General features: G+C 43.1%; 1 protein-coding gene across 1 annotated transcript in view; it reads right to left on the reverse strand.

The window, feature by feature from the left end:
- Nucleotides 1-25,183, reverse strand: part of ASTN1 (astrotactin 1) — a 355,026-nt gene that overhangs the window by 216,836 nt on the left and 113,007 nt on the right. Inside the window, exon 2 of the mRNA XM_010850109.1 lies at nucleotides 13,222-13,409. Within this exon, the coding sequence (XP_010848411.1) occupies nucleotides 13,222-13,409 (188 nt within the window). The remainder of the gene's footprint in view (nucleotides 1-13,221; nucleotides 13,410-25,183) is intronic.

A 25,183-nucleotide genomic window follows, 5' to 3' on the forward strand; every position in this document is an offset into this window, starting at 1 on the left:
TCAGTCGTGTCCGACTCTTTGTGACCCTGTGGACTGTAGCCCACCAGGCTCCTCCGTCCATGGGATTCTCCAGGCAAGAATAGTGGAGTGGGTTGCCATTTCCTTCTCCAGGGGATCTTCCCAACCCAGGGATCAAACCCAGGTTTCCCGCATTGCAGGCAGATGCTTTAACCTCTGAGCCACTGGACTATAAAGAAAGCTGAGCACCAAAAAATTGATGCTTTTGAATTGTGGTGTTGGAGAAGACTCTTGAGAGTTCCTTGAATAGCAAGGAGACCCAACCAGTCCATCCTAAAGGAAATCAGTCCTGAATATTGATTGGAAGGACTGATGCTGAAACTGAAACTCCAATACTTTGGCCACCCGGTGCAAAGAACTGACCCATTGGAAAAGACCCTGACACTGGGAAAGATTGAAGGCAGGAGGAGAAGGGAATGACAGAGGATGAGATGGTTGGATGGCATAACCGACTTGATGGACATGAGCTTGAGCAAACTTCAAGAGTTGGTGATGGACAGGGAAGCCTGGCGTCCTGCAGTCCATAGGGTCGCAAAAAGTTGGACACAACTGAGTGACTGAATTGAACTGATTTTTAAAGTCTCTATTGAATTTGTTATGATATATTACTTTTGCTTTGCGTCTTGCCTCTTTGGCCATGAGGCATGTGGGATCCTAGCTCCCTGAACAGGGATGGAACCCATACTCTCTGCATTAGAAGGCAAAGTCTCAACCACTGGACCACCAGGGAAGTCCCTTAACCAAGTCCCCAGTCCACTCTTATGGAGAGCAGGTGGGCTCGTGGCCCCACTCTGCCATGGGAGTTCTGAACAGAGCCCCACCTGGGACATGTGGGCACACCCCCATCTGAACTCCAGGTGGAGTCCAAGGAAGGTGACCATGCCCTGGAGAGGCTGGAGGCTTTAGATGTTGGGGCTGCTTACTCTGATCAGCAAAGCACTGAGTAGAGTGGGGCCAGAGACTGACACAACCAGTGTAAAGCCTAAGGATGGTGACCTGGATGCATACACTCCATGAAATTTGGGGAATAAAGACAGAATCATGGAGAAGGAAATGGCAATCCACTCCAGTATTCTTGCCTGAGAAATCCCATAGACAGAGGAGCCTGGCGGGCTACAGTCCACAGGGTTGCAAAGAGTTGGAAATGACTTAGAGACTAAGCAACTACAACAATATAATTTTTTTATTCTTACATGTAATTTGATAACAAAATAGGCTAACAATTGTACAAAAAAAAAAAAAAAAGAAGCAAAGAGAGATGCTTTGACATCACTGCTGGGATGCATAATGCTTCTGAGTTTGGTTGGTGTAGCGACTGACCTCACTCTGTATGTAATACCATGTTTAAAGCCCATAAAGGTCAAACTATGACATACTCACTCAAAAATCCATAACACTTATGCATCTTAATCCCAAAGCCTTCTGCCCTCTCCCTCAGACAAAAAGGAGGGAGGAAACAAAAGGCTGAATCCTTCCACAAACGTTTGGTGTCAGAGCTCCTGCTGGGATCCCACACACCCCTGTCTCCCTCATGGTGTTGGAACAGCAGACGTCACCTTAAGTTCACCCTAAGCCAACTCTGGGAGTGGGAGCCAGAGCCCAGAAGGGCTCAGATACTGTTCCGTGAAGCCCTGGCTGCTGTCAGCCACAGTCCAATGTACCAACAAACAGAACAGCTGATTCATCCCAAGTTAGAAGGCTCCTTGACTCATCTTTGTCGCTATTCATGGACGTCAGCAGCAGCAAGAGGTGTCAGGAGAATCATAAATAGCAGGGCAGCATTAAGAGGCTTCTGACCTCCCTGGATGTACCATGGGGACCCCAAAGCAATATTGGGGAGGGCTACTGACATCAGCCTCTCATGTAGTCAAGACTTTTAATAAACTTCCACAGATACTTGAAAGACTCACAGCTGATTTTACAAAAGAAAGAAAGTGAAGTTGCTCAGTCGTGTCCGACTCTTTGCAACCCCATGGAATGTAGCCTACCAGGCTCCTCCGTCCACAGAATTTTCCAGGCAAGAGTACTGGAGTGGGTTGCTATTTCCTTCTCCAGGGGATCTTCCCGACCCAGGGATGGAACTCGGGTCTTCCACATTGTAGGCAGACGCTTTACTGTCTGAGCCACCAGGGAAGCCCCTGCTTTGTCCATCCTCAGACTCCTCAGCAAGGCAGAGAGCCCCCACCAACTTATAAATCCTTCCATATCGCCAACTTGATTGTGACATGTCTGAAAGCACAATTCTACTTCTATGTCTGAATGTACATTTATATGAGGTATTTTGCTTTAAGGTATACTCTAACATGTATACATACAACTCTACTACATATGGCAAAGTTGAAGCCAAGCAGGAGACACAGGGAAGAGAAGATAGCATGTTTGCTAATCGGTGTCCTGTTTATATTTCTTTTGTCAAGTTTTAAGCACATTTTTGTTTTCATCAATGTTTATCTTCACGAAACCCAGCAATACCACTCAGGAAAGGCTAATGTGAGTGTATTTCACCTTAATTTGTAAACACCACATGCCTGCAAGAGCAATCTTTATCAATGCCTTCCTTAAGTGACAATTGTAATCAATCTATGGGAGTCTAACAAAAACTAGCAAACCATTATCTTTCACTCTGCGAATAGGACCTTATCACTTCTACCAATTGTTAGAGTCTAGTCTGTTTGGGATCTGCAGGCAAAATGAGGAGAATGTACTAATCAGGGTCACTAGACTGTGGCCTCCAGGCCAAATGTGGCCCACTGCCTGTTTTTATAAATAAAGCTCTATTGGAACACAGCCGCATACACTATTCATACAGTGTGTATGGCTGCTTTGGCACTATGATGGCAAGAGTTGGATAGTTGCAACAAAGCTTAAATGGCCTTCAAAGCTGAACATGTTTACCATTTGGCCCTTTACAGATCCTTGGCCTAATTTTCTGCCTTTAGCCATGCTAGGGGTCTCTCTGTGGGCATAAGCTGGCTCTATCTACTAGGCATAAATCTAGCCTTCTCCAACCAAGCCCCATGGGTGTGAGTTTGTGGTCAAAAATATGGGCAAACTTCAGGTCTGTGAGAGAATCCCAAAGCTTTAGGGAGGGGCAGAAGGTGAGGGAAGACAGCAAGATCTGGAGGAAAGATAACATCATTAGGAATAAGAATCTGAGTTTTTCCACCAGTGCTGACCTGAATATCCCCCACCATTATGTATATGCCTTCTTTTGGCTGTTGAGAATGTAATAACAATCTTTGTATCTGTGGATACATGGGCAGAAAAGGAATTCCCATAATGACATCATTTGGTTTGATGAAAAAAATAAATGAGTGAAGTTCTTCCAGGGAAGTTTGGAGCTGAGATTATCATGCTAAACTACAGGATAGCTGCTAGGAAACCCTGTAAACAACAAAACTGAAGTTGACTTAACAATGCCCTGGATGTATATGACCACGTCCCAGCTTTGTCACGGGCACCTCCTGTGGCCCTGATGGCCCTAATTGCCTCAGTCTTCTCCCTGAGCCAAACTCCTCGAGGACTCCTCTAAGAGGTTGCTATGATCCCACCTGCTTTCCTGGCTCCCCAAGGCAGAGGGCCCCTGGGTAACACACTGCACACAGAAATTGTTACAGCTAGCTTACATGGCATCGCAAGAGTTTATCTAGGTGATATTTACTAGGCATCTCCCAGGGGCCAGGCACATAGGAAGTGCTTAATAAGAATCATCTCATTTAATCATCATACCAGCCCTAAGAGGTAGAATCTATTATTATTCCCATTCTATAGATAAGAAAAGTGAGAATAGAGAGATTGAGCAATTTTTGCCAAGGTCACTGGAATATCTAGTCAGTGGAGGAATGAGGATTTAATTTTGTGGTCTTTCTGGTAGCAAAACCATTGCTATAAACTACCAGAGCTAGATCATAGAACTACACAGTACTACACATAGGACTTACCGTCTTCACTGGCTTCTTGGCTTCTCAGTGACTTTTGCTCAGATCCAACCTCAGGCTTCTATAATGCTTGGTCTTGTGGTCCAATCTAGTTCTTCACTCTTTGAAGTGGCTTAGAGACTCCAGCATAACAATACCTTGCCCAATTCTCTATGTGTCTTCCTAACCTCCATTAAGTAAAGGTTTCTTGCTGTGCTACCCAAAAGAAGCACATTTGTTCCACAGCCTGCAAAACTGGAGAAGCCAGCCAACTCTCATGCCACCAAGCTGCAGTCTTAATGTCAGAGTCAAGTCTGAAGTCAGATGTACTTGTCTTGAAAACTGGTTCCACCTGCGTGACCTTGGGTCTGTAATTTACTTTCTGTCTCAGTGTTCATATCCAAAATATGGGAGAATTAATGTCTATTTCACAAAGCTGCTACAGAAATTGCTATTGTTCCTGAAGATAATCCCATACATTGTCTGGAACAGAATGAGTGAAGGGACAGCTTCTTTACTATGACTATTACCAACTCCTAATATTGAGTTAAACCCCACAGAGATCATGATGCTTGCTTTCAAATAGATCTTCAGGGATTTTTGAAACTAAGTATTTAAAAGTAAATTGTTGGCATCTATATCAAAACTAAGCTAAATTGCTGAAGAGAATATTACATCAAGTTGTTAACAGATATTAGTATCCTTAAAATATATTAGTATCCTAGTGAAAATTTGGCCTCTTAGCTATTTTCCTTGCTGTCTGGAAAAATGAGGGTAACTGAAGGCCTCTGTGAGCTTCAGGAAAGAGAAGAACAGAATTATAAAGAGGGTATAAAGAATGGGATGGAATGGGAAAGCACTTGGCACACAGTTCTGCTGAAGATCATCATCAAATGTTAAGTGTTAATGATATGATTGAATGTTCCTTGAAAGTACAATCTTGTCTTATGAATTTTCTCTCTCCATAATTAAAAAAAAGTACCTGAAGCCTGCCATGAAAGGATCAATGACTAAATGAATGAATGCATTGATGATTTTTTTTAAATCAATGACAGGTCAGTAATGCTTTAAAAATGTTTTTTGGTGGGGTTTTTTTGTTTTTTTTTTTTAGTTTCTAGAAATTAACTGCAAAAGTGTGAGAACATATATATGAAGAAGCCTAAATTTACTGTTACTTGACTTTCACAATTTTAGAGTTGGGAGTTCCCAACTTCCCTCATTCCTTCTCTGCCAATAAACCTGCTGCCAGCTGTGAGAGAGAGTGGCTGAAGCCAAGGTTAGCAGGTGGGGTCAGCAGAGCTGAACAGACTCTGAGCTTTCGGCTTAGCTGCCTGGTAGAGCCACAGAAAGACAGACCTGAAGCCCACCCCAGCTGTGGGTCCCCCACCCCAGCTGTGGGTCCTAGCACTCATAGAGTGACTGGCTTTAGAATAAAAACGGGACACGTGTCAAATGAGTTCCAGCAGACAGAATAACAAAACCCAGTAAAAGGGCATGTAATGAAAATATCTTGGGCACTCACCATGGACCAGATATGAACTGGGTACTTCTTACACTGTATCATGATTGTGCTTAGTCCCTCGGTTGTGTCTGACTCTTTGCAACCCAATGGACTACAGCCTGCCAAGTCCCTCTGTCCGTGGGATTTCCCAGGAAAGAAACTGGAGTGGGTTGTCATTTCCTCCTCCAGATCTTCCCAACCTGGGGATCAAACCCATGACTTCTGCATTGGCAGGCAGATTCTTTACCACTTGAGCTCCCTCTTAGAGTATATAGACTCTGACAACTGCCTCAGTTCAAATCTTAGCTCTGCAACCTTAGAGTGGTTTCACTTTAGGCAGGTTACTTAGCTTGTCTGTTCCTCAATCCGTTCATCTGTAAAATGAGATAATAAATTCTACCTAAGGATGTTGTGGAAAAAGCAAGAGAGTTCCAGAAGAGCATCTATTTCTGCTTTATTGACTATGCCAAAGCCTTTGACTGTGTGGATCACAATAAACTGTGGAAAATTCTGAAAGAGATGGGAATACCAGACCACCTGATCTGCCTCTTGAGAAATTTGTATGCAGGTCAGGAAGCAACAGTTAGAACTGGACATGGAACAATGGACTGGTTCCAAATAGGAAAAGGAGTTTGTCAAGGCTGTATATTGTCACCCTGTTTATTTAATTTATATGCAGAGTACATCATGAGAAATGCTGGGCTGGAAGAAACACAAGCTGGAATCAAGATTGCAGGGAGAAACATCAATAACCTCAGATATGCAGATGACACCACCCTTATGGCAGAAAGTGAAGAGGAACTAAAAAGCCTCTTGATGAAAGTGAAAGTGGAGAGTGAAAAAGTTGGCTAAAAGCTCAACATTCAGCAAACGAAGATCATGGCATCAGGTCCCATCATTTCATGGGAAATAGATGGGGAAACAGTGTCAGACTTTATTTTTCTGGGCTCCAAAATCACTGCAGATGGTGACTGCAGCCATGAAATTAGAAGATGCTTACTCCTTGGAAGGAAAGTTATGACCAACCTAGATAGCATATTCAAAAGCAGAGACATCACTTTGCCAACAAAGGTTCGTCTAGTCAAAGCTACAGTTTTTCCTATGGTCATGTATGGATGTGAGAGTTGGACTGTGAAGGAGGCTGAGCGCCGAAGAATTGATGCTTTGGAACTGTGGTGTTGGAGAAGACTCTTGAGAGTCCCTTGGACTGCAAGGAGATCCAACCAGTCCATTGAGAAGGAGATCAGCCCTGGGATTTCTTTGGAAGGAATGATGCTAAAGCTGAAACTCCAGTACTTTGGCCACCTCATGTGAAGAGTTGACTCATTGGAAAAGACTCTGATGCTGGGAGGGATTGGGGGCAAGAGGAGAAGGGGATGACAGAGGATGAGATGGCTGGATGGCATCACTGACTCAATGGACGTGAGTCTGAGTGAACTCCGGGAGTTGGTGATGGACAGGGAGGCCTGGCGTGCTGTGATTCATGGGGTCGCAAAGAGTCGGACACGACTGAGCAACTGATCTGATCTGAAGGATATTGTGACATGAATGACAAATAAATGGATGCATTTTGAAAGTACTTAGTAGTAAACACATAGTAAGTGCAAAATAAGATCGTGATGATGGTGGTGGTGGTGGTGGTGGTGGTGGTGAGATCTTCCGATCCATCAACATCTCTACAACTGAGACTGTGTTGCCTACTGTGTTAAATGAGTGAATCAGGGACTCATGGCTTCTCAGCCTCCAATAAAGGAAACGGTTCCAAGCTGTATCTGGAGCAGAAGTCCACCATTTTCTGTGTCACCTAAGCCAACCTCTTCATAATAACAGCCAACAGAAGGAGGTTTGTTAAGGTTGCATCCACCTATGGGCTATTCGACAGGAAAGTCTCTGAAGATACAGAACTACGGTAACCAGCGAGGTCCATCCACTTGTTTCCCTGAGCTAGAATAAGAGTGGTGGAAAGTGGGGAAGCTGGCAGCCCAGGAATAACATGAGAAACCTCGTAAAGCTGAGAGGAGTCAGGCGAGGTCTGAAGTGAGGTGACCTAATGAGTGAATGGATAGTATGAACATTTAATAAAGGCATCAAAATGGGGACATTTACAGTGTAGACTGGACAAAGTTTCCCATTCATGGCCACAGGAGCAACAGAAACAGGTGCAAAAAGCCAAACCACAAAGTGCTGAGGCTGGGGGCTCACAAGATGACTTGGATCCTGCCCAACCCACCAGTCTCAGGTTTCATAAAATTTTGCTTTTAAGATTTTTTTTTTTCAATATCAGAAGATTCCTGTCTCCCTTACCTCCCTATGAATTTCTACAGTAAAACTTCATTACAGAGATGGTCTGAGTAGATCTCCAGTCTTTAAAGCTAAAAAGTTTAATTAATACATTCATGTCACAGATGAGGTCATGAAGGCTCCCCAAAGGATAGCCTTCTTTTAAAGGATAAAATGTTAAAGCCAGGATCTGAAGACCACCTTCCAACTAAATGTAAGGTTTCTTTCCACTATACCCCAGTTCCCACTCTACAGGAATGGGGGAGGGTAGCCAGCAAGATGGATAGCTGATCAATTGCAATGGCTAATAGATTCACAAGTTCCTGCATCTGCTGCATCTTGGCAAGAGATGCACTGCCAGACCACGGTGCCAGGTGGTGGAGGTTTGCAAGGCAATTGTCCCGCGGCTTTTGGAATAGCCCTCAAATGGACCTGGGGGTCTTGCACATCAGACTGTTGAGACAACCAAAAAGCAAAGCATTTGTGTTATTTAGGGGTCTTGCTATTTTAGGAACTGCCCACCATTTTCCTAATGGGAGGCCAGGAACACAAAGATGGGTTTGGCAGGGGAACAGTGTGGCCAATAAGTCAGTCTAGCCCCATCATGGATGGCTTGAGTCCCTAGATAAGCTCCTTGGACTGAATCAGGACCTGTCTTTTTGTACCTTCCAATTTATTACTCGAGTTCTGTTCTTTGTGGTAACACAAAATGTCTTAACTCCTCTATCTGGTTCTTAAAGATCAGAAGGACCAGCTCTGATAAATTAGGGCCTGCTCTCTTCAACTAAACAAATAATATCAATTGAAAAGAAAGATGCAAAAGTGACTCTGAAGAATGAGATTGCTAACCAATTTTTGGTAACAGGTTTGCTGAACATTAAAGGTGCTGAAAGGAAAAGCATCTTGCCCTGTTTCCCTCGCGCACGTACATTTAATAAGTACCTGACAGTCTCGGTGGCATATAACAATGACCATGCTTACAACTGCTCTTCTCTGCCCTAGAAATGGTTGAGCTTGAGGAGGGAAATAAAGACAGCTTCAAGCAAAGTAATATGTGACTCTAGACAACTGAAGTGAACTTGATTAAGGATGCTCAGGTAGGAGCAAGAATGCGTCTTCTGGCACAAGTGGCCTGTTGTCCTGGAAACACAGCCCTAGGGCTCCCCACATGTGTGTTCTATGGGCTTTGCGCTAACTCAGCCTGAAGAGTGACCTACCCAGAATGGAACTTCCAGAACCTTATTTTCTAAATTGTTTCTCCCAGAAGAAAACTATGTGTCTTGGGCTTACCTGGGGCTCCCAGAAACAAGAAGCCTGGGGACCCCCGAGGAGCCAGGAGTTGAAGGCTGTAAGAACTGGCTGACGCTGGCCAGTGGGCTCTACACAGGGGCTAGTGGTTCTGAGCAGCACCCAGCCTTGATTGATGGATTCTCCTCACAAAACTCTCAGGAGGAATAGACAAATGCTTAGATTTTTTTTCCCCTCAATTGTGAACTGTGCCTGAGAAGAGTGAACTATAAAAGATATCATCTAACAGTGGGAGTTATCATATATATATGTATGTATACATATAAACACAAACACACATATATCAAACTGAAGCATTTTTGAAAGGCTACTTGCTGTGAAAAATATACTTAACCAACCCATATGCATATAGGAAGTCTATTAACACTGTCATCTTTAATTACGAACATGAAATATGTAGATAATACATTAAAATTACATTATGCACTGTAAAATTCTTTTGCACACTTTAAGAAGAAAAATGTAGATCACATGGTAAATTAGCAAAATTACAACATGAAAATTTAAATTCACAGGCTGATTATCTAATGTAAACTTATATTAAAACCTGATCTTCAATGGAGTAAATGATTTGCTAATAACTGAAGAATTCCTTGACTTTGGTTTAAGCTCACATATCAGTTTACAATTGATTTTGTTTTCACTTGTTCAAGAGCTTGCAAAATAGTATCCTTGTGCACTTTTGTAGTTTTAAGTGTCAATTATTTGGCTAAATTCGAAATAAATCTCTTCAGCCAAGTTTGAATCATGCAAGAGGTTAAAATACATCGTGTGACCCTCTAAGCAATAATATAAGATTTCTGGAGGGAAATCCAATTGTTTTATGTAAGGAAGAAATAGTACCTCCTTGGAAAAAATAATTCAAAAGTTTTAGGATATGATTGAAAAATAAGAAAAGCAAAAGGTTTTTCAAAGTTTTAAATTGCCAAGTTCTCAGCTGAGGTATTGGTTTTCTGTAAGCTCAAGATTTTGCTGATGGTATATTTACACTGGGCACAGTGTAAGAAGGAACTTACCAATTCTCATCCATACAGTGTCAAAAGGATACACAAAAGGGTTTTTCTTGGCATCTCATTCTCTCATTACTTACATTTTGGGTGTAAAACAAAACACAGCCAACAGTGAATGCAAAATATAAAAATAAACAGTGGTCCCTGCACTGAGGTAATATGGATTAGAAAAGTGTAAATACAAAATGAAAGAAATGCAAACTTTAAGGTGTTCACAGAACCATTAATTCCCTCTGCACATATTGGAAATATTTAGGATTATCAGTTAAGCTTTTATATATACATTTTCTTAACAAGAGAGAAAAGGTTGGGTATATTCATGTTTTGATAATAACCTTAACTTTTCTCTTTTTTGAATTATGCTATTTGGATCCAACTGAAAACCTCATCAGTATTGATCATTACAGTTAATGAAAAATAGCCCTGCTATTGTTATTTCATAACTAACAGGGTTTGGGTAATAAGATTTCATTTAAGTGCCTTTTGCTGCCCAACACTGTTACTAGTCAAAGGACTTTGCTACCTTCTAACACTTATACTGCTGTCATGGAGGAGCCTCAAATGGCTGCCTACTTACTTCCAAAGGATACTGCATAAAGAGTATCAGATAGTCTACCAGTCCCTGAGTTTCTTAAGAAGAAACCATCAGAGACTCTGGGAACCACATCTTCAAACAGGATACCCTCAGGCTTGATTTCTAAGCTGAGGGCAGATACACAACTTCAGACTTTGAAACTGTTTCTAGAATAGAATGTAAAGGATAGGAGAGGCCGAGTCTGAGGGTGGATGGAATAGGGCTGGAGGAAGGTGGGATGGGAAGAGGCGCTGCGGGAGGCTCCACTGACCACATCGTCTCTGCAAGGATGGGAGGCAGCACTAACGTCTTCGGTTTGCCTGGGGAGCCCTGTGCTCCTGCAGAAGTCATAGGCTTTCCTGAATTTTCCACGGAGGTGTGGGTCTATCCACATTCGAGGGTAAGTCGGAGACACATACAAGACTTGCCCACCCTCACGCTTTGCCCAAGCCCTTCTAAGGGCTGCTCTGCCCGCTCCAGTTCAGTTGAAAATAACATGGCATAAACTAAAATCAAGCTGAAGGAGTAATCTCATTTTATTTGGAAAGCTGAACATCACTGTTGGTCTGTCATGGGTAACCAGTAGCATATGAAGGAAAGAGCTCAGAGTCCCAGGTTTAAGGCTGATTTTTGTTCTTTCCAATTCCTTGTCCACTGTCCATTAATTTCTGCTCAGGAAAACTCAACAAAAAGCATTAGCAATACAGGACTTTTCCTAAGGGTTATTACATTCTAAGGACACCATCTATTTCCTCAAATTATTTGGCATCCTTGATCAGCCACCCATCGCCATAAATATGTGCACACATACGCATCTACACACTCACACTTCTCTAGCGAACCTATCGGAGCATCTCATTCTGGGGACAGAGGGCGGGGTCCTTGCTGTGGTGAAGATAGGGTGTGACAGCCAGGACAGCTTCAGTCTATCTTCCCTCAGAAGCTCACAGCACTCCCCCTATCCCCACGAAACACACCTTCTGACACCTCATCCGTCCTAAGCTCATACTTTGGGTCTTTCTTTCAGGCACAACCACATCCAACAGGAATTCCTGGGAATCTCTTTACAGTTCTCTTCACCCTAAACATTTTTGTGGTGTTCTCTGAAATGGCCTTGGACCAAAAGAAACCAAACAAAAACTATCCAAGACAAAGACCACTTCCCACATTGATAGGAGGCTGTGTATGGCCGGTGGGAAGTCCACCATCGTGCCTTTCTTTTCAGTCAGACCATATGATAAACACAAGAACAATGCAGCTCCTACCTCTGTCTCCCTAGTCAATGCCAGGGAGGCCACTGGCGATCTGCTCGTTCTCACCACAATCTGGAAACTACAAGCTACACTGAAGAAAACAAGCTTCCTCGAGAGAGGAAACGCTGGTCTTTAATGAAGGATGTACAGGTACTCTAGCTCTTATGTTGTAAACCTCAATTAGCACAATAATCTCATTTACCCATTCACTTTCTGGCATATCTGAGGTTGACCATTTGCTATGGAAAGACTCTTCTCAACCACATAGTTTCAACAAACTAGAGCAGCTTACACATATACAGGTAATCTATCAAATAAGTCATTCCTGGAGACACTGGCTGAAGGAGAAACAGAAGACTTGCCTTTTGAGATTTTATGGGGATATCTTCCATGCCAAATAGTTAGATAATGGAAATTCTAATATATCTAAAACATGCTCAGTTTTCCCCAATCTAATACACAAAGCTAAATAGCACATAGTGATGGTTCAAGAGTAATAGATTAATTACAGTTTAGACCAAGACCTCATTTGGTTTGAAAGAGCCCATCCTCTCCCATACACAGACAATCAGTCAAGTCTCAGCTTGCTTTCAGGCTACCCTCAGAGCAGGTGATGTATTGATTTTACTAATAAAAATATTGAGTGAGTCAGGCATTTTTCATTTCTACTGGGAAACACATTTATTTATTCCACAAATAATTGTTTAGTACTATGTGAATGCATTATTCCAGGTATTGAAGATATACCAATGAACAAAACAATATCAAACAAAACCCATGCCTGTCACCGTAGCACTTAATGTCTGTCTAGTGAGACTCTAAAATATAGAATGTTAGAGAAAATTCTCTAATTTTCAGAAGGGATGCTGATGGGATGTTTCTGAGCTGGACTAGTGGGAGAGGCAAGGCTCTATTTATTGGCATGTCCTTTACTGTAAGAGGACAGAAAGCCAGGACTACCTTTCTCCCAGCTGGGAGAAGATACCTCAGGAGCAGCAAGCAGATTGGGCAATCCAGTCACTCAGCAAACACTCATGGAGAAACTATTAGAAGATATTCTGATCTAACTGAATAATCCCTTTCTAAGACAATCCAGTGCCCCCATCTGAGGTTGTCTCTGATTTGTAACAGTTACTCCCTATCTAGGCATGTTCCTAGAGAACTGTCAGGGAGTGGTGCTGTGGAAATAACTGCAATTTTTACTTACACCACAGGTGGAGACATTTCCCATAAATGAGAAATCAACTTATGCACAAGATCAATGATGAGATTGTGGAGATGGATCCTCCAGGGCTGTGGCACCCACGTTCTTAAGGTCAAGGTAGTATAGCCTGAGAGGCTATGGTTGCACTGCTCTTACCATGACTGAGATGTGCAGGATTCTCAGCTCCTCTTCTGCTGACTCATGCTGGGGTTCTTCAGTTGGGTCTTGCCCAGGGAGGCTTGGGGCACCATCCTGGTGGTGGATGTGAAAAAGTAAAGTGCCATTCTCCAGCCACTGCTGCCTCCAGCGCACCAGAGGGATGTCCTCCGTGTTCCCTGAGATCTCTAGAGCACAGACACCAAAGGCACAGGTCAGAATTCCGAGTGGACCAGTCCACATCTATGGTTTCATCTTCTTTTAAGACACTGCCTCTGATTAGTCAATGTCAGCTGAAGACAACAAAGGGTTTCTAACTACAGTTGAGTCAGGCTGACTGCTGCTTCAAATCTCAAGGAGGGGAAGAGGCCCTGAGAAGAACAGAATTAATCCCCCATAAACTAATGGCCCGGGCTCCCGCCCATTGAGAAAAATACACAGGTAAGAATTCAAGTTTTTCACCATATTTCTATGATCAACAGCATCCTTTACTCACCACAGTTTGAATACCCTGATGACCCACTGAGGTAAACATAAGGTTGTTTGCCTCTTGTAAATTTGAAAGTGTGAGTTCCCTAGCAATTACTCGTAGACACCAGTGAGTCTACCAAGGAGAGAGTTAGTAATTACTGTGCAGAGAACTGGCACTTATGGAAGAGTCCTGGGAGGGTACTGCAGAGCAACTGGAGCTGGCAGGTTATTTCTAAAACCACCATCATCTGCTACTTAGTCCACTGGAGATGTCTGATACCGGCTTCTGGCAGGTAATGTTTTAATTCCCTTTAACTTTTCTCTTCATTTTTGCAGAGCAAAGGTGATGTACATGAGAGGATGATGAAGAAGTGGGCCCTTATCACAGACTTAAGCACTCATCTGCTTCCTGAGCTCTAGATGCAGGCACTGAGATAACTAACATCAACAATGAATACCAACGTACACAAACCAGTTATGCACTGTGCACGATAGGAGCTCAGCTGTGCTGCAGAAGTATACTGCTATATGTCTCTTCCTCTAATATTCCTAAGCAGTATTGTATCAAAGTTTTGAGACATCCCACTATAGAAAGAACCTGATTAACCCAGCATTCTTGAGCTTCATTTGGCCCTAACACCATTTTTTTCCCCTTAACAACTACTATCATCCTCAAAAACTAATATTCTGCTGAACATACTTGGCAAACCATTGCTTTAAAATTTTCATTTTTTTTTGAAAGGCATGGCTTCTTCTCCCAAAATTTATCACCTTTGACCAAAAAATTCAATATACATAAAAAAGATTTAATAAGATCCATTTAGAAGAGTATTTTCATCAAGTACCACAATCATAAAGAGGAAAGCAATTTTAGATATTTATCGAGTTTATAAATATCTTTCACTATTTGTGGGAGTGTACAAATGACGTTCTGCTGTATTTATTTACTTATATATTTATTCTTTAATTTATTTCACCTACACGCACTGGATATATGCTGCGTATGCACCGGCACTGCTCTAGGCGCCCAGAGACTAAACTGAATGAAATCCTCGACAAGTTCTCCAAAGCAACCCACTGTGAGTGAATGTGTCCTGTTACACCACACGCATAAAAGCTCTGTGGAGACAGAAGGAAAGAGCAATCTTGCTTGGATAGAGGGTGGACGATGGAAGGAAAGAAGACTTGCCAAAAGAAGAGGTTATGGTGCTGGGCCTTGAAGACTGGACTTTGTTAAGTAGACAGAGATGTGGGGAATGGACATTCAGACACTGATGGGAGAATACGGAGAAGGAAGAGGAGGAATATTGGCTAGTCCTCTCAGGAAAGATAAGTGAGAGGGATTCATGATCCACAGGTCATCAGCCTGTCTCTAAAAGACACTGCGATGATTCTCTGGCTCAGGGGTTCACACCCCTGGGGCCATGGGCCAGTACCGGTCTGCACTGCAGGAGGTGAGGGGTGCGCACGGAAGCAAAGCTTCATCTGCTGCTCCTCATCACTCCCCATCGCTCACATTACACCTGAATCATCCCCTCCCCACCCCTCTATTTGGGCCCCCCACCCCGTCCATGGAAAACCTGTCTTCCACGAAACTGGTCCCTGCTGCCAAAGAGGCTGGGGACTGCTGCCCCAGTTCATACTACCATCCTACAGACCAGAGAGGAGAATACACTTAGAAGCGTGCAGGAGGGTGAGGGTGTAGCAAAGACAAGAGTCCCCTTCATTCTCAGCCTCTCTCCCTAATTACCTGAAGGATTCAGTTGGCCTGTTGGGCTGGTCAGCTGTCTATGCTCTCGAAGTGACTGGCACGGAGGACACTGCAGTGGGCAGAGGGTATGAGAATGGAACATGCCCTGCAGCCCAGCCCGGCCTTCCCCCAGGCACAACTCCATTTGTTAAGTGAGGAAGTGACACAGGCTTCCCAAATCCACCTTTCCTCTAAGGATTTTTTAAGATTTCCGGGTAAACAGACACCCTTGGGCACACCTCCGTGGGTACCTGGGTCGACCTGTGGCTACCACACCATGCTTCATCACAAGCCCTGCAATCACAAACCCCACTCCCCAGCACTTACACTTTCTAAGCACTCAGGCCTCCACATCAAAGCACTGGAAGATTCCTCCTGGGAGACACTCTTCCCCTTCCCAGGTCTGTTTCCTGCAGCTGCGGTAGAAACCAAACTCTATCTCCTCCTCACCACAGACATAAAAGTCACAGGCAGGGATGGACATGTACACACTGCTGTATTTAAAATGGATAACCAACAAGGTCCTCCTGTATAGCACAGGGAAATCTGTTCAGTGTTATGTGGCAGTCTGGATGGGGAGGGAGTTAGGGGGAGAATAGACACATGTATATGTACAGCTGGGTCGATTTGTGATGCACCTGAACTATCACGACATTGTTAATGAGCTCTACTCCAATATGAAATATAAGTTTAAATTAAAAAATTACAAGCAGCAACAGCCCCTAATAGAGCACTTAATGGCCTAATTAAATCATCTAGAGCAACACACATTCAGCCTCTTCCCTGCACTTGCTCTAACCCACCTTGGAATTTATTCTGCACATGCTGGGTGCCTCTTTAGCCCTTCCTGTAACTATTCAAGAGGAATCCAGCACATGATACCTCTAAAGCACTCAACAAACCGGCTTTTTATCTCCCAGGAGACCCTCATCAAGGAGGTCAGGCTCATTAGCTCTGTTTTAACTGTGGAAGCAAAGACAAGTAAATACCCAGACCAAAGTCACCCCAGCCTGACACAGAACAGGGACTAAGACAGATGAAGGAACTTCTATCAGATCTCCTCAACCTCCAACACACGCATCAGACAACATGACCTTCGAACATGCATAAAGGGGGAAGACATTGAGTTTAAAGTCCGTGGGGTCTTTTAGGAGTTTTTGTGCTGCAGTACTTTAAGTCTTTGCACAAAGTCTTGGTATTCCATGAGTTATTTTACAATTGAAATATAATTCACAAACCATAAAATTCACCCTCTCAAATATATACAATTCAGTGGGTTTAAGCATATTCACAAAGTTGTGCGACCATCACCACTCTAATCCAGAAACTTTTCATCACCCTCCAGAAGAAATCCTGCACCCAGAGGCAGCCGAGACTGTTTTTGAGAAGGAAGGAGTTCTGCTTCAAGATTCTAGGGGTGATAGTAACAAGGAAGGAACAGGTGCAGTGGGTATATGGGGACGTGGGCTGAGAACACAGAATCTCTACCCTTGGCTTCCAGTCCAGCCCTCTGAACCTATCTATGAGTTGATGCCAAATTCCTTTGGAAAATTATATTCTGTTTCTGTCCAGACCAGAACCATCATAGAGAGCAAAGGGCAAAAGAAGGAAGTTACCATACCTGCCACTGAAGGTGGCTGTCATTTTTTAGATTAAACATAATTACAGAATGATAGGTTCCTCCTTGGCTTTTTCCCACCTCTCCTGGCAACATCTGGCATGGGAGAGCTAAAACGCTAAACCAGGAAGTTATGTACTTATGCTCTATCTGGCCTGGGTTAACCAAAGAAAAACCACACAGGGACAGTAAATGTCTTGTGAATTTCATCACAGGGGGGCTGAGATCAGAGGCTTGGAACATCAGTGTAATCACGTTAGTCTGGATGTCAGCAAAATAAATGCTCAGAACAATAAGAACAATAAGAACAATAAACAAAAACAATAAATAAACAATAAAAATAAGAACAATAAATGCTCAGAAATTGCTTGATCAATGCAAACCTGACCTGGGACTCTGAAGGAGCAAATATGGGACGTGATCAAATGGTTACTTTAGTCCAAGGCCTCCTGAGGGCTGTGGATGAGGCTCCAACAGAGCCTTTGCCAGTGTACTGAAAAAAACAAGTGCCAAGAGGAGCCAGTGTCATCTCAGGGTACCACCATGGCCATCTATCATACTGTGGGGCTGAGATCTCCAGAGAGGTAGGGCTGCCCTCTCTTTTAGCGTTCCAGTCCTTCCAAGCTTCCCCTCCATGAACCTTATGGATCTCAGCACCTCCAAAGTTTTTGAATGTCTGAAACACACAGAAACCAGGATGCCATTTATTCTTGTATTCAGCCAAGATCCTTGGAGCACACCCTGTTATTGGTGTTTAGTCGCTTAGCCGTGTCTGACTCTACATGGGCTCCTCTGCCCGTGGGACTTCCCAGGCAAGAACACTGGAGTGGGCTGCCATTTCCTCCTCCAGGGGATCTTCCCGACTCAGGAATGAAACCCACATCTCTTCCACTGGCAGGCAGATTCTTTACCACTGAGCCACCTGGAAAGTCCACTCTATTTGCCACATTTAGCAAGTTGTGCTGCAGGTTTTCTACTCTCAGGGAGGTGTTGGTCTAGTAAGAAACTGAAGACAGAGCCATGAATAACTACTCTACACAGTAACAGCAGTGCTGGGTGAGAGGGTGGAACTTGGCTGGGCCTGTTCCCTTGGGAAGGGATAAAATGGGAAGAAGTGTTGGGAGGCAATTCGAGATGAAGAGAACAGTGTGTATAAAGAACAGCAGGTGCTGCATGCTTGCAGAACCGCGGGAGGTCTGGTTATGCTGCAGAGTGAAGACACGCAGGGCAGTAGTGGAGAACTGGGGCTGAAAAGCCAGACTGGGGTCAACTGTAAAAGTTGTGAATGCGTTTAAGGAGTTGAGCCCCAATGCAAAGTCACCCTTGGCTTTATTAAACAGAAGGATGAATAAAGCCATGATTATAGAGATGAAGAAGAACAGAAAGAGCAGCAACAGATGAGACTCGGTCACAGTCTCACCGTCATGCTGATCCTCTATTCCGCAGAGACCACAATACTAAGACCTCGGTCTGGAGGAACCTTAAATGAGACATCAGGTTTGGGTTTTCTTTGTATACGGAGGAGCTGTGTCAATGAATTTTAAGATCCTTTTTAAGTTGCCACTCCACAATTCTAAATCCAAAGGGTGTGCTTCACGTGAGCACCTTAAAAGACAATGATTTCAATGTCCCAAGCAATGTCAAATCTTCACTCCAGTCTAACCTCACTCTACCTCTCCCCTTTCTCTTGACCACACAGTGGACACTTTAGGGATGATGTGATCGGAGACTTTAGGGGCCAGGTCCATCTTCAGACTAGACCTCAGGTTGGTGAGAAAGGTTCTCATCCAGGCTGGTATAGATATGTAGATTCTAAGAAAGAAACCTTGGAGCTTCTGCAAACAATAGAGAACCAGGAAGACAGGACCTTAGGCAAGGAAAGTCATACTACAGAATAACCTGGGGCGGGCAAAGGCAGAGAGGAGGAGAGTGAGATGAACTCACTCTTACATAGGCCTTAGTCATTGTTCTAATGTTAGCCTGCGTGCTCTGAGCTTGCCACACTGTCTTTCTGAGGGGTTAGCTTAGGACACCTAAAACTCACTGCAGAAATCCCTGGTCCTTCTTTAGGCATCGCTTCACACTGAGAGTCCCTGAACTGACCTGCTAAGACGACGCATCCCATCAGAGTATCAGAATCTGCCCAAAGGACAACTTCATCGAGGACCAGATGCATGATGTCCTCTTTCAAAGAATCTGGCAATTTAACACATGTATACCGGTGGTGGATTCATTTTGATATTTGGCAAAACTAATACAATTATGTAAAGTTTAAAAATAAAATAAAATAAAAAAAAATAAAGTCAAATGTGGATTTTAACTTGGGAAATTCTCAAGGATCCTTTAATTCACTGAATAACTTAAGAGTGGCTTAGAGCAGACCTGGCATTCTGGGTCCCCTTTCCCTCTCCTGGCAAGGCCGAGTTTCACGCTAAATCCAGCTGAGTGGTAATGAGGTGGCTCAGGTTGAGGTCAAGCCAGAAGGAAGCGTTAACTTGTCCATTCTTAGCCTCTTGTTAAGGGCACCTGATGAACTGACCCCGCAGTCTTTCAAGATTGAGGGTGATACCCCCTGATGGCCATGACTATTAGAAGACTTTGCTTAGATCAGGATTTTTAAATTCATTGTTAATCTTAAAAACCTTGCCTCCAAACCAAATCTAATATGGCTTCGGAAGGGGCTCCCCAGAGCAGAGTTAGAAAAGGACTGGATCAATTGGAAGACAAATAAAATGCACAACCATGAAATTCCCTGCCATTAGGGGATTGGAGGGGGAGTGTCTATGGGTTATTAGTTTTGCTTGGTTGTTTTTTCAATTCTATTAAGTGTGGTATTGTGAAGAGCTTCATATTCTTCATGAAAGAATTACAAGCGAAAGGGAACATCTCTAAAAATAGAATCTAGCCACCCATTCAACCTGGGCTATCTACGCTGCCATTCTGAGTTGTTCTCTGCCACAAGGATTGAGCTCAGAACTTTAGTGGTGATAAGCTAATTATCCCAAACTAAGGATAACAAGTGGGTCTTGTCCATCAGTGACTAACATTAAGGCGACCAAAGATAGGCCTGTGATAGAATTACACCTTTTTCTTCCATTCTTTTTTTAATCGCCCCCGCCCCCGACTTCAGAGTTTGAAAGGTATTAATGGTAGGTCTATGTTTCCCACATGCTCTCATTATGGTCTTCGGCTGGAAACTGTTAACAATGGCAGTAACTTTCAACACCTCTGTAAGAAAATAACCTGCTAAAGGTCAGGGGTTAATAACAGCAGAGGATCACTAATTATCCTGTAAATCTTTACTCTGGTATCAAACGTGACCCAAGTCTTTATTGCTTCGGGAACAGCAGCCTCTAAAGACCCCAAGTTGTTCCATAAACATAATGAGAGCAGCACATTAGTGTCCTGGCCATCTGTGAAGAAGGATAAGGGACAGATGAAAATCAGGCAAAGGAGATGGATGCAGAGAGAAAGGACAAAGTCAGGAGAAGCACGGACAGGAGACCAGCCAGAGAAACAATATCCCATGGGTTGAGTTGGCTGGGTCTCCACACCTCTTGCCGCCGGTACCATCTGGTACGGAGTTCTGAAGTGATGCAATCCCACATCCCAGAGAGAGAGCCACATACAATAAGGTGCCCTACTAGGTCTAAAAAAATCCACCAGCACGGATGCCAGGAACACCAATGATTTGCCCGAAGTTTGTGCCTACATAGGCTTGGCTAAGTGAATAATCAAGTGACAGATAACATAGCCAGGTAATTCTTTTGTAAACATGTCCAGAACACAACTGGAAACGGAACTCTCTTTGTGGTTCTTCTATTCAACACACGGTCGACCATGGAGCTGCTGCTTATTATCTCATTCTCACTCCTCTGCCCCCACACACAACTATATGAGCAAAAGCTTCACAGCAAAATGGCTTAAAATTTAAGAATCTCTCGCCCAACAGAAGAACAAGATGTTCCTTTTCCAAGTAACTGGAATCTTTTTGACTTTCTGAGATTTGGAATAGAAATTTCCACTTCTGACCAGGAGAGGGATAATTGAATTTCTATTTCCTCTGCTTGGTGACATTTGCTCTCAATGGCAAAAATAAGACAGCCTCAAATCATTAATGATCCCATGCTGAGAAATGGAATGGCAGGTTAAAGAGAGCTTTGCGTTGGGGTGGGGGTGGGGGACACAGGAGAATCAGGTTGCTGTAATTTCCCCAGAGCCCACTTTTCTCATCTTCAAATGATGAGACTAGGAGGTCTCTGAGGACCAACCCCTCCCAGTTCTAACCATGGTATTCAATGACACTGGCTCTAGTCACACCCCAAATCAGGTGCAGGCTGAGTAAATTTCTGCATGCCAACGAGATAAACGTCTCTGGAAGTTTTTCCAAATCAGACTTTCCTCTTGGGTTTTGGGATGCTTCCAGCTTAGTCCAGCCTATCAGTTTATAGACTGGTTACATTGAAACTCAAGACAGGGACCTATAGGGAACTATAGTGACTTAGAGGGAACTCTAATTAGCAGCCCCCCAGTAAGAAAGAATTATCTAGCCTACAGATGTCAACAAAGGGTCTCAAATGACTTTTTACTTTTCGTGTTTATGTGGACAAGGGTAGTCTAAAGAAGAAAATTGCATCTGATCTCTCTCGGCAGCCTCTCCAATAGCCCTTTATAGAGCTATATTCTAAAAATCAGAAATGTCAGCTTCCTTAAAAGCTGCTTACCCATCCACTTCTCTGTTTTCTGGAGAGGTTTACAACTGACTAAAATAAACAGATATGGAAAGAAGGAGTGATGGGAGAGAGAAATAAGGACTCATATAGTATGTTGCCTCTAGGGGTGGGTGGAGGCAGAAGCTGCAGAAAGCGGAGGGTGGTTTTGTAAATCGGACTTGATGGAAAGCAGTGAAGCTTTCTATGGATGCTGCTGGAAGTAGGTCACTCTCTGCTACTGTGTGCTGGCATGAATAGCAATTGAGCAACTCTTCGAACATTCTATTTACCTAGCCATGAAGATGAAAACATTCCTGTGGGGGGAAAATGCGGCCAAAAGGTTCTGACACAACCAGAGAGATGAGGAGACATTCAAATGGCTTATGATTTCATCCAAAATGCTTTGCTTGTTCCTACGACAGTGTTTCTCTGGATCTTTTCAAACCTCTGCAAAGAGTTTATCCACATGATACTCATTAAAGTCTCATTTGAAAGGGGAAAAAAAAAGCCCAAAGCTCTTTGAAAAAGGCAGGGTTATCTGGGCTACAGATGTACGGGTAAAAAGATTTTTAAATATATCTAGTTCTATTCTCCACTGCCATCTGACTGACCTTTGTAAATTGAGATAACGGCACACATTTAACAAAATCTGACATCAAGTAAGATGTGTAATAATATTTAAACTCTGTAATATTAAAATACATATTTATGGATCATTTTGTACATTGTAATGAGAATAAGTCATTTTCAAGCCTGCAGTCTCACAATCGGAATGCTGATTTGAGCTTTGCAAGTCCTTGGGGGCCACTTGGCTGCAGTGTAGCATTGAAAGCAATATGGACACATGGGTTTGGGAAAACCAGGACACTGGCTACAGGGAGATTGCAAGGAAACTGTCCGGTAGATCCAGTGAGAGCTATGTTCACTCTTAGTCCTCCCTCTTGTACTCCAGTCTTTTATTGACAAAGAGCTTAATATTTGCTCTAATTCTCTGATCTCGAACAGCGACGTTCCCTCACTAGCTCTCAGCTTATAAAACGGAGGAGAAGAGGACGATAATGACAAAGTATCACCTGCGCATGACTTACATAAGGAGGCTGGCCCTCTGCTTCTCCTAAACAGTCTTGACTCATTTCCATTTCTGATGACTTTTCCTACCTTGTATTTCTGTTCTTATCATCTGTGACTCAACCCAACCAGCAATGATGTACCTATTACAAGCTGGCTCTGCAAAGAAGCCCTTTCAACATTCACGAGCTAATTTAATCTTCAACAATGCTTTAATGGGGGTATTTATATTCCCATTTTACAAACAGGGAGCTCCAAAAAGTCAACCTACTTGACCAAGTTCACCCAGTTGTAAATACTAAAGTTACAGGGGGAAATTCCTATGTCTTTTGGCTTCAAGGCTATGGTTCTTTTCCACTACTTCAGTCCCTATTCCTTCATTTTACACTTCTCAGTCAGTTCAGTCGCTCAGTTGTGTCCGATTCTTTGTGACCCCATGGACTGCAGCATGCCAGGCTTCCCTGTCCATCACCAACTCCTGGAGCTTGCTCAAATTCATATGCATCAAGTCGGTGATGGCATCCAACCATCTCATCCTCTGTCATCCCCTTCTCCTCCTGCCTTCAACTTTCCAAGCATCAGGGTCTTTTCTAACAAGTCAGTGCTTTGCATCAGGTGGCCAAAGTACTGGAGTTTCAGTTTCAGCATCAGTCCTTCCAATGAATATTCAGGACTGATTTCCTTTAGGATGGATTGGTTGTATCTCCTCGCAGTCCAAAGGACTCTCAAGAGTCTTTTCCAACATCACAGTTCAAAAGCATTAATTTTTTGGCAGTCAGCTTTCTTTATAGTCCATCTCTCACATCCATCCATGACTACTGGAAAAACCATAGCTTTGACGAGACGAACCTTTGTTGGCAAAGTGATGTCTCTGCTTTTTAACATGCTGTCTAGGTTTTTCACGGTTTTTCTTCCAAGAAGCAAGTGTCTTAATTTCATGGCTGCAGTTACCATCTGCAGTGATTTTGAAGCCTAAGAGAATAAAATCTGTCACTGTTTCCATTGTTTCCCCATCTATTTGCAATGAAGTGAGGGGACCAGATGCCATGATCTTAGTTTTTTGAATGTTGATTTTCAAGCCAGCTTTTTCACTCTCCTCTTCCACTTTCATCAAGAGGCTCTTTAGTTCCTCTTCACTTTCTGTCATAAGGGTGGTATCATCTGCATATCTGAAGTTATTGATATTTCTCCTGGCAATCTTGATTCCAGCTTGTGCTTCATCCAGCCTGGCATTTCTCATGATGTACTCTGCATATAAGTTAAATAAGCAGTGTGAGAATGTACAGCCTTGACATACTCCTTTCCCAATTTTCAACCAGTTTGTTGTTCCATGTCTGGTTCTAACTGTTGGTTCTTGACCTGCGTACAAATTCCTCTGGAGGCAGATAAGGTGGTCTGGTATTCCCATCTCTTTAAGAATTTTCCAGAAGGAAACTATAAGCAAGGTGAAAAGACAGCCTTCAGAATGGGAGAAAATAATAGTAAATGAAGCAACTGACAAAGGATTAATCTCAAAAATATACAAGAAACTCCTGCAGCTCAATTTCAGAAAAATAAACGACCCAATCAAAAAATGGGCCAAAGAACTAAACAGACATTTCTCCAAAGAAGACATACAGATGGCTAACAAACACATGAAAAGATGCTCAACATCACTCATTATCAGAGAAATGCAAATCAAAACCACTATGAGGTACCATTTCACGCCAGTCAGAATGGCTGAGATCCAAAAGTCTACAAGCAATAAATGCTGGAGAGGGTGTGGAGAAAAGGGAACCCTCTTACACTGTTGGTGGGAATGCAAACTAGTACAGCCACTATGGAGAACAGTGTGGAGATTCCTTAAAAAAACTGGAAATAGAACTGCCAAATGACCCAGCAATCCCACTGCTGGGCATACACACCGAGGAAACCAGAATTGAAAGAGACACGTGTACCTCAATGTTCATCGCAGCACTGTTTATAATAGCCAGGACATGGAAGCAACCTAGATGTCCATCAGCAGACAAATGTATAAGAAAGCTGTAGGTACATATACACAATGGAGTATTACTCAGCCATTAAAAAAAATACATTTGAATCAATTCTAATGAGGTGGATGAAACTGGAGCCTATTATACAGAGTGAAGTAAGCCAGAAAGAAAAACACCAATATAGTATACTAATGCATATATATGGAATTTAGAAAGATGGTAACAGTAACCCTGTATGAAGACAGCAAAAGAGACACAGATGTATAGAACAGTCTTATGGACTCTGTGGGAGAGGGCAAGGGTGGGATGATTTGGGAGAATGGCATTGAAACATATATAATATCATATGTGAAATGAATCGCCAGTCTAG

Source organism: Bison bison, unplaced genomic scaffold, assembly GCF_000754665.1.
Source record: "Bison bison bison isolate TAMUID 2011002044 unplaced genomic scaffold, Bison_UMD1.0 scf7180017864289, whole genome shotgun sequence".
Lineage (NCBI taxonomy): Eukaryota > Metazoa > Chordata > Mammalia > Artiodactyla > Bovidae > Bison > Bison bison.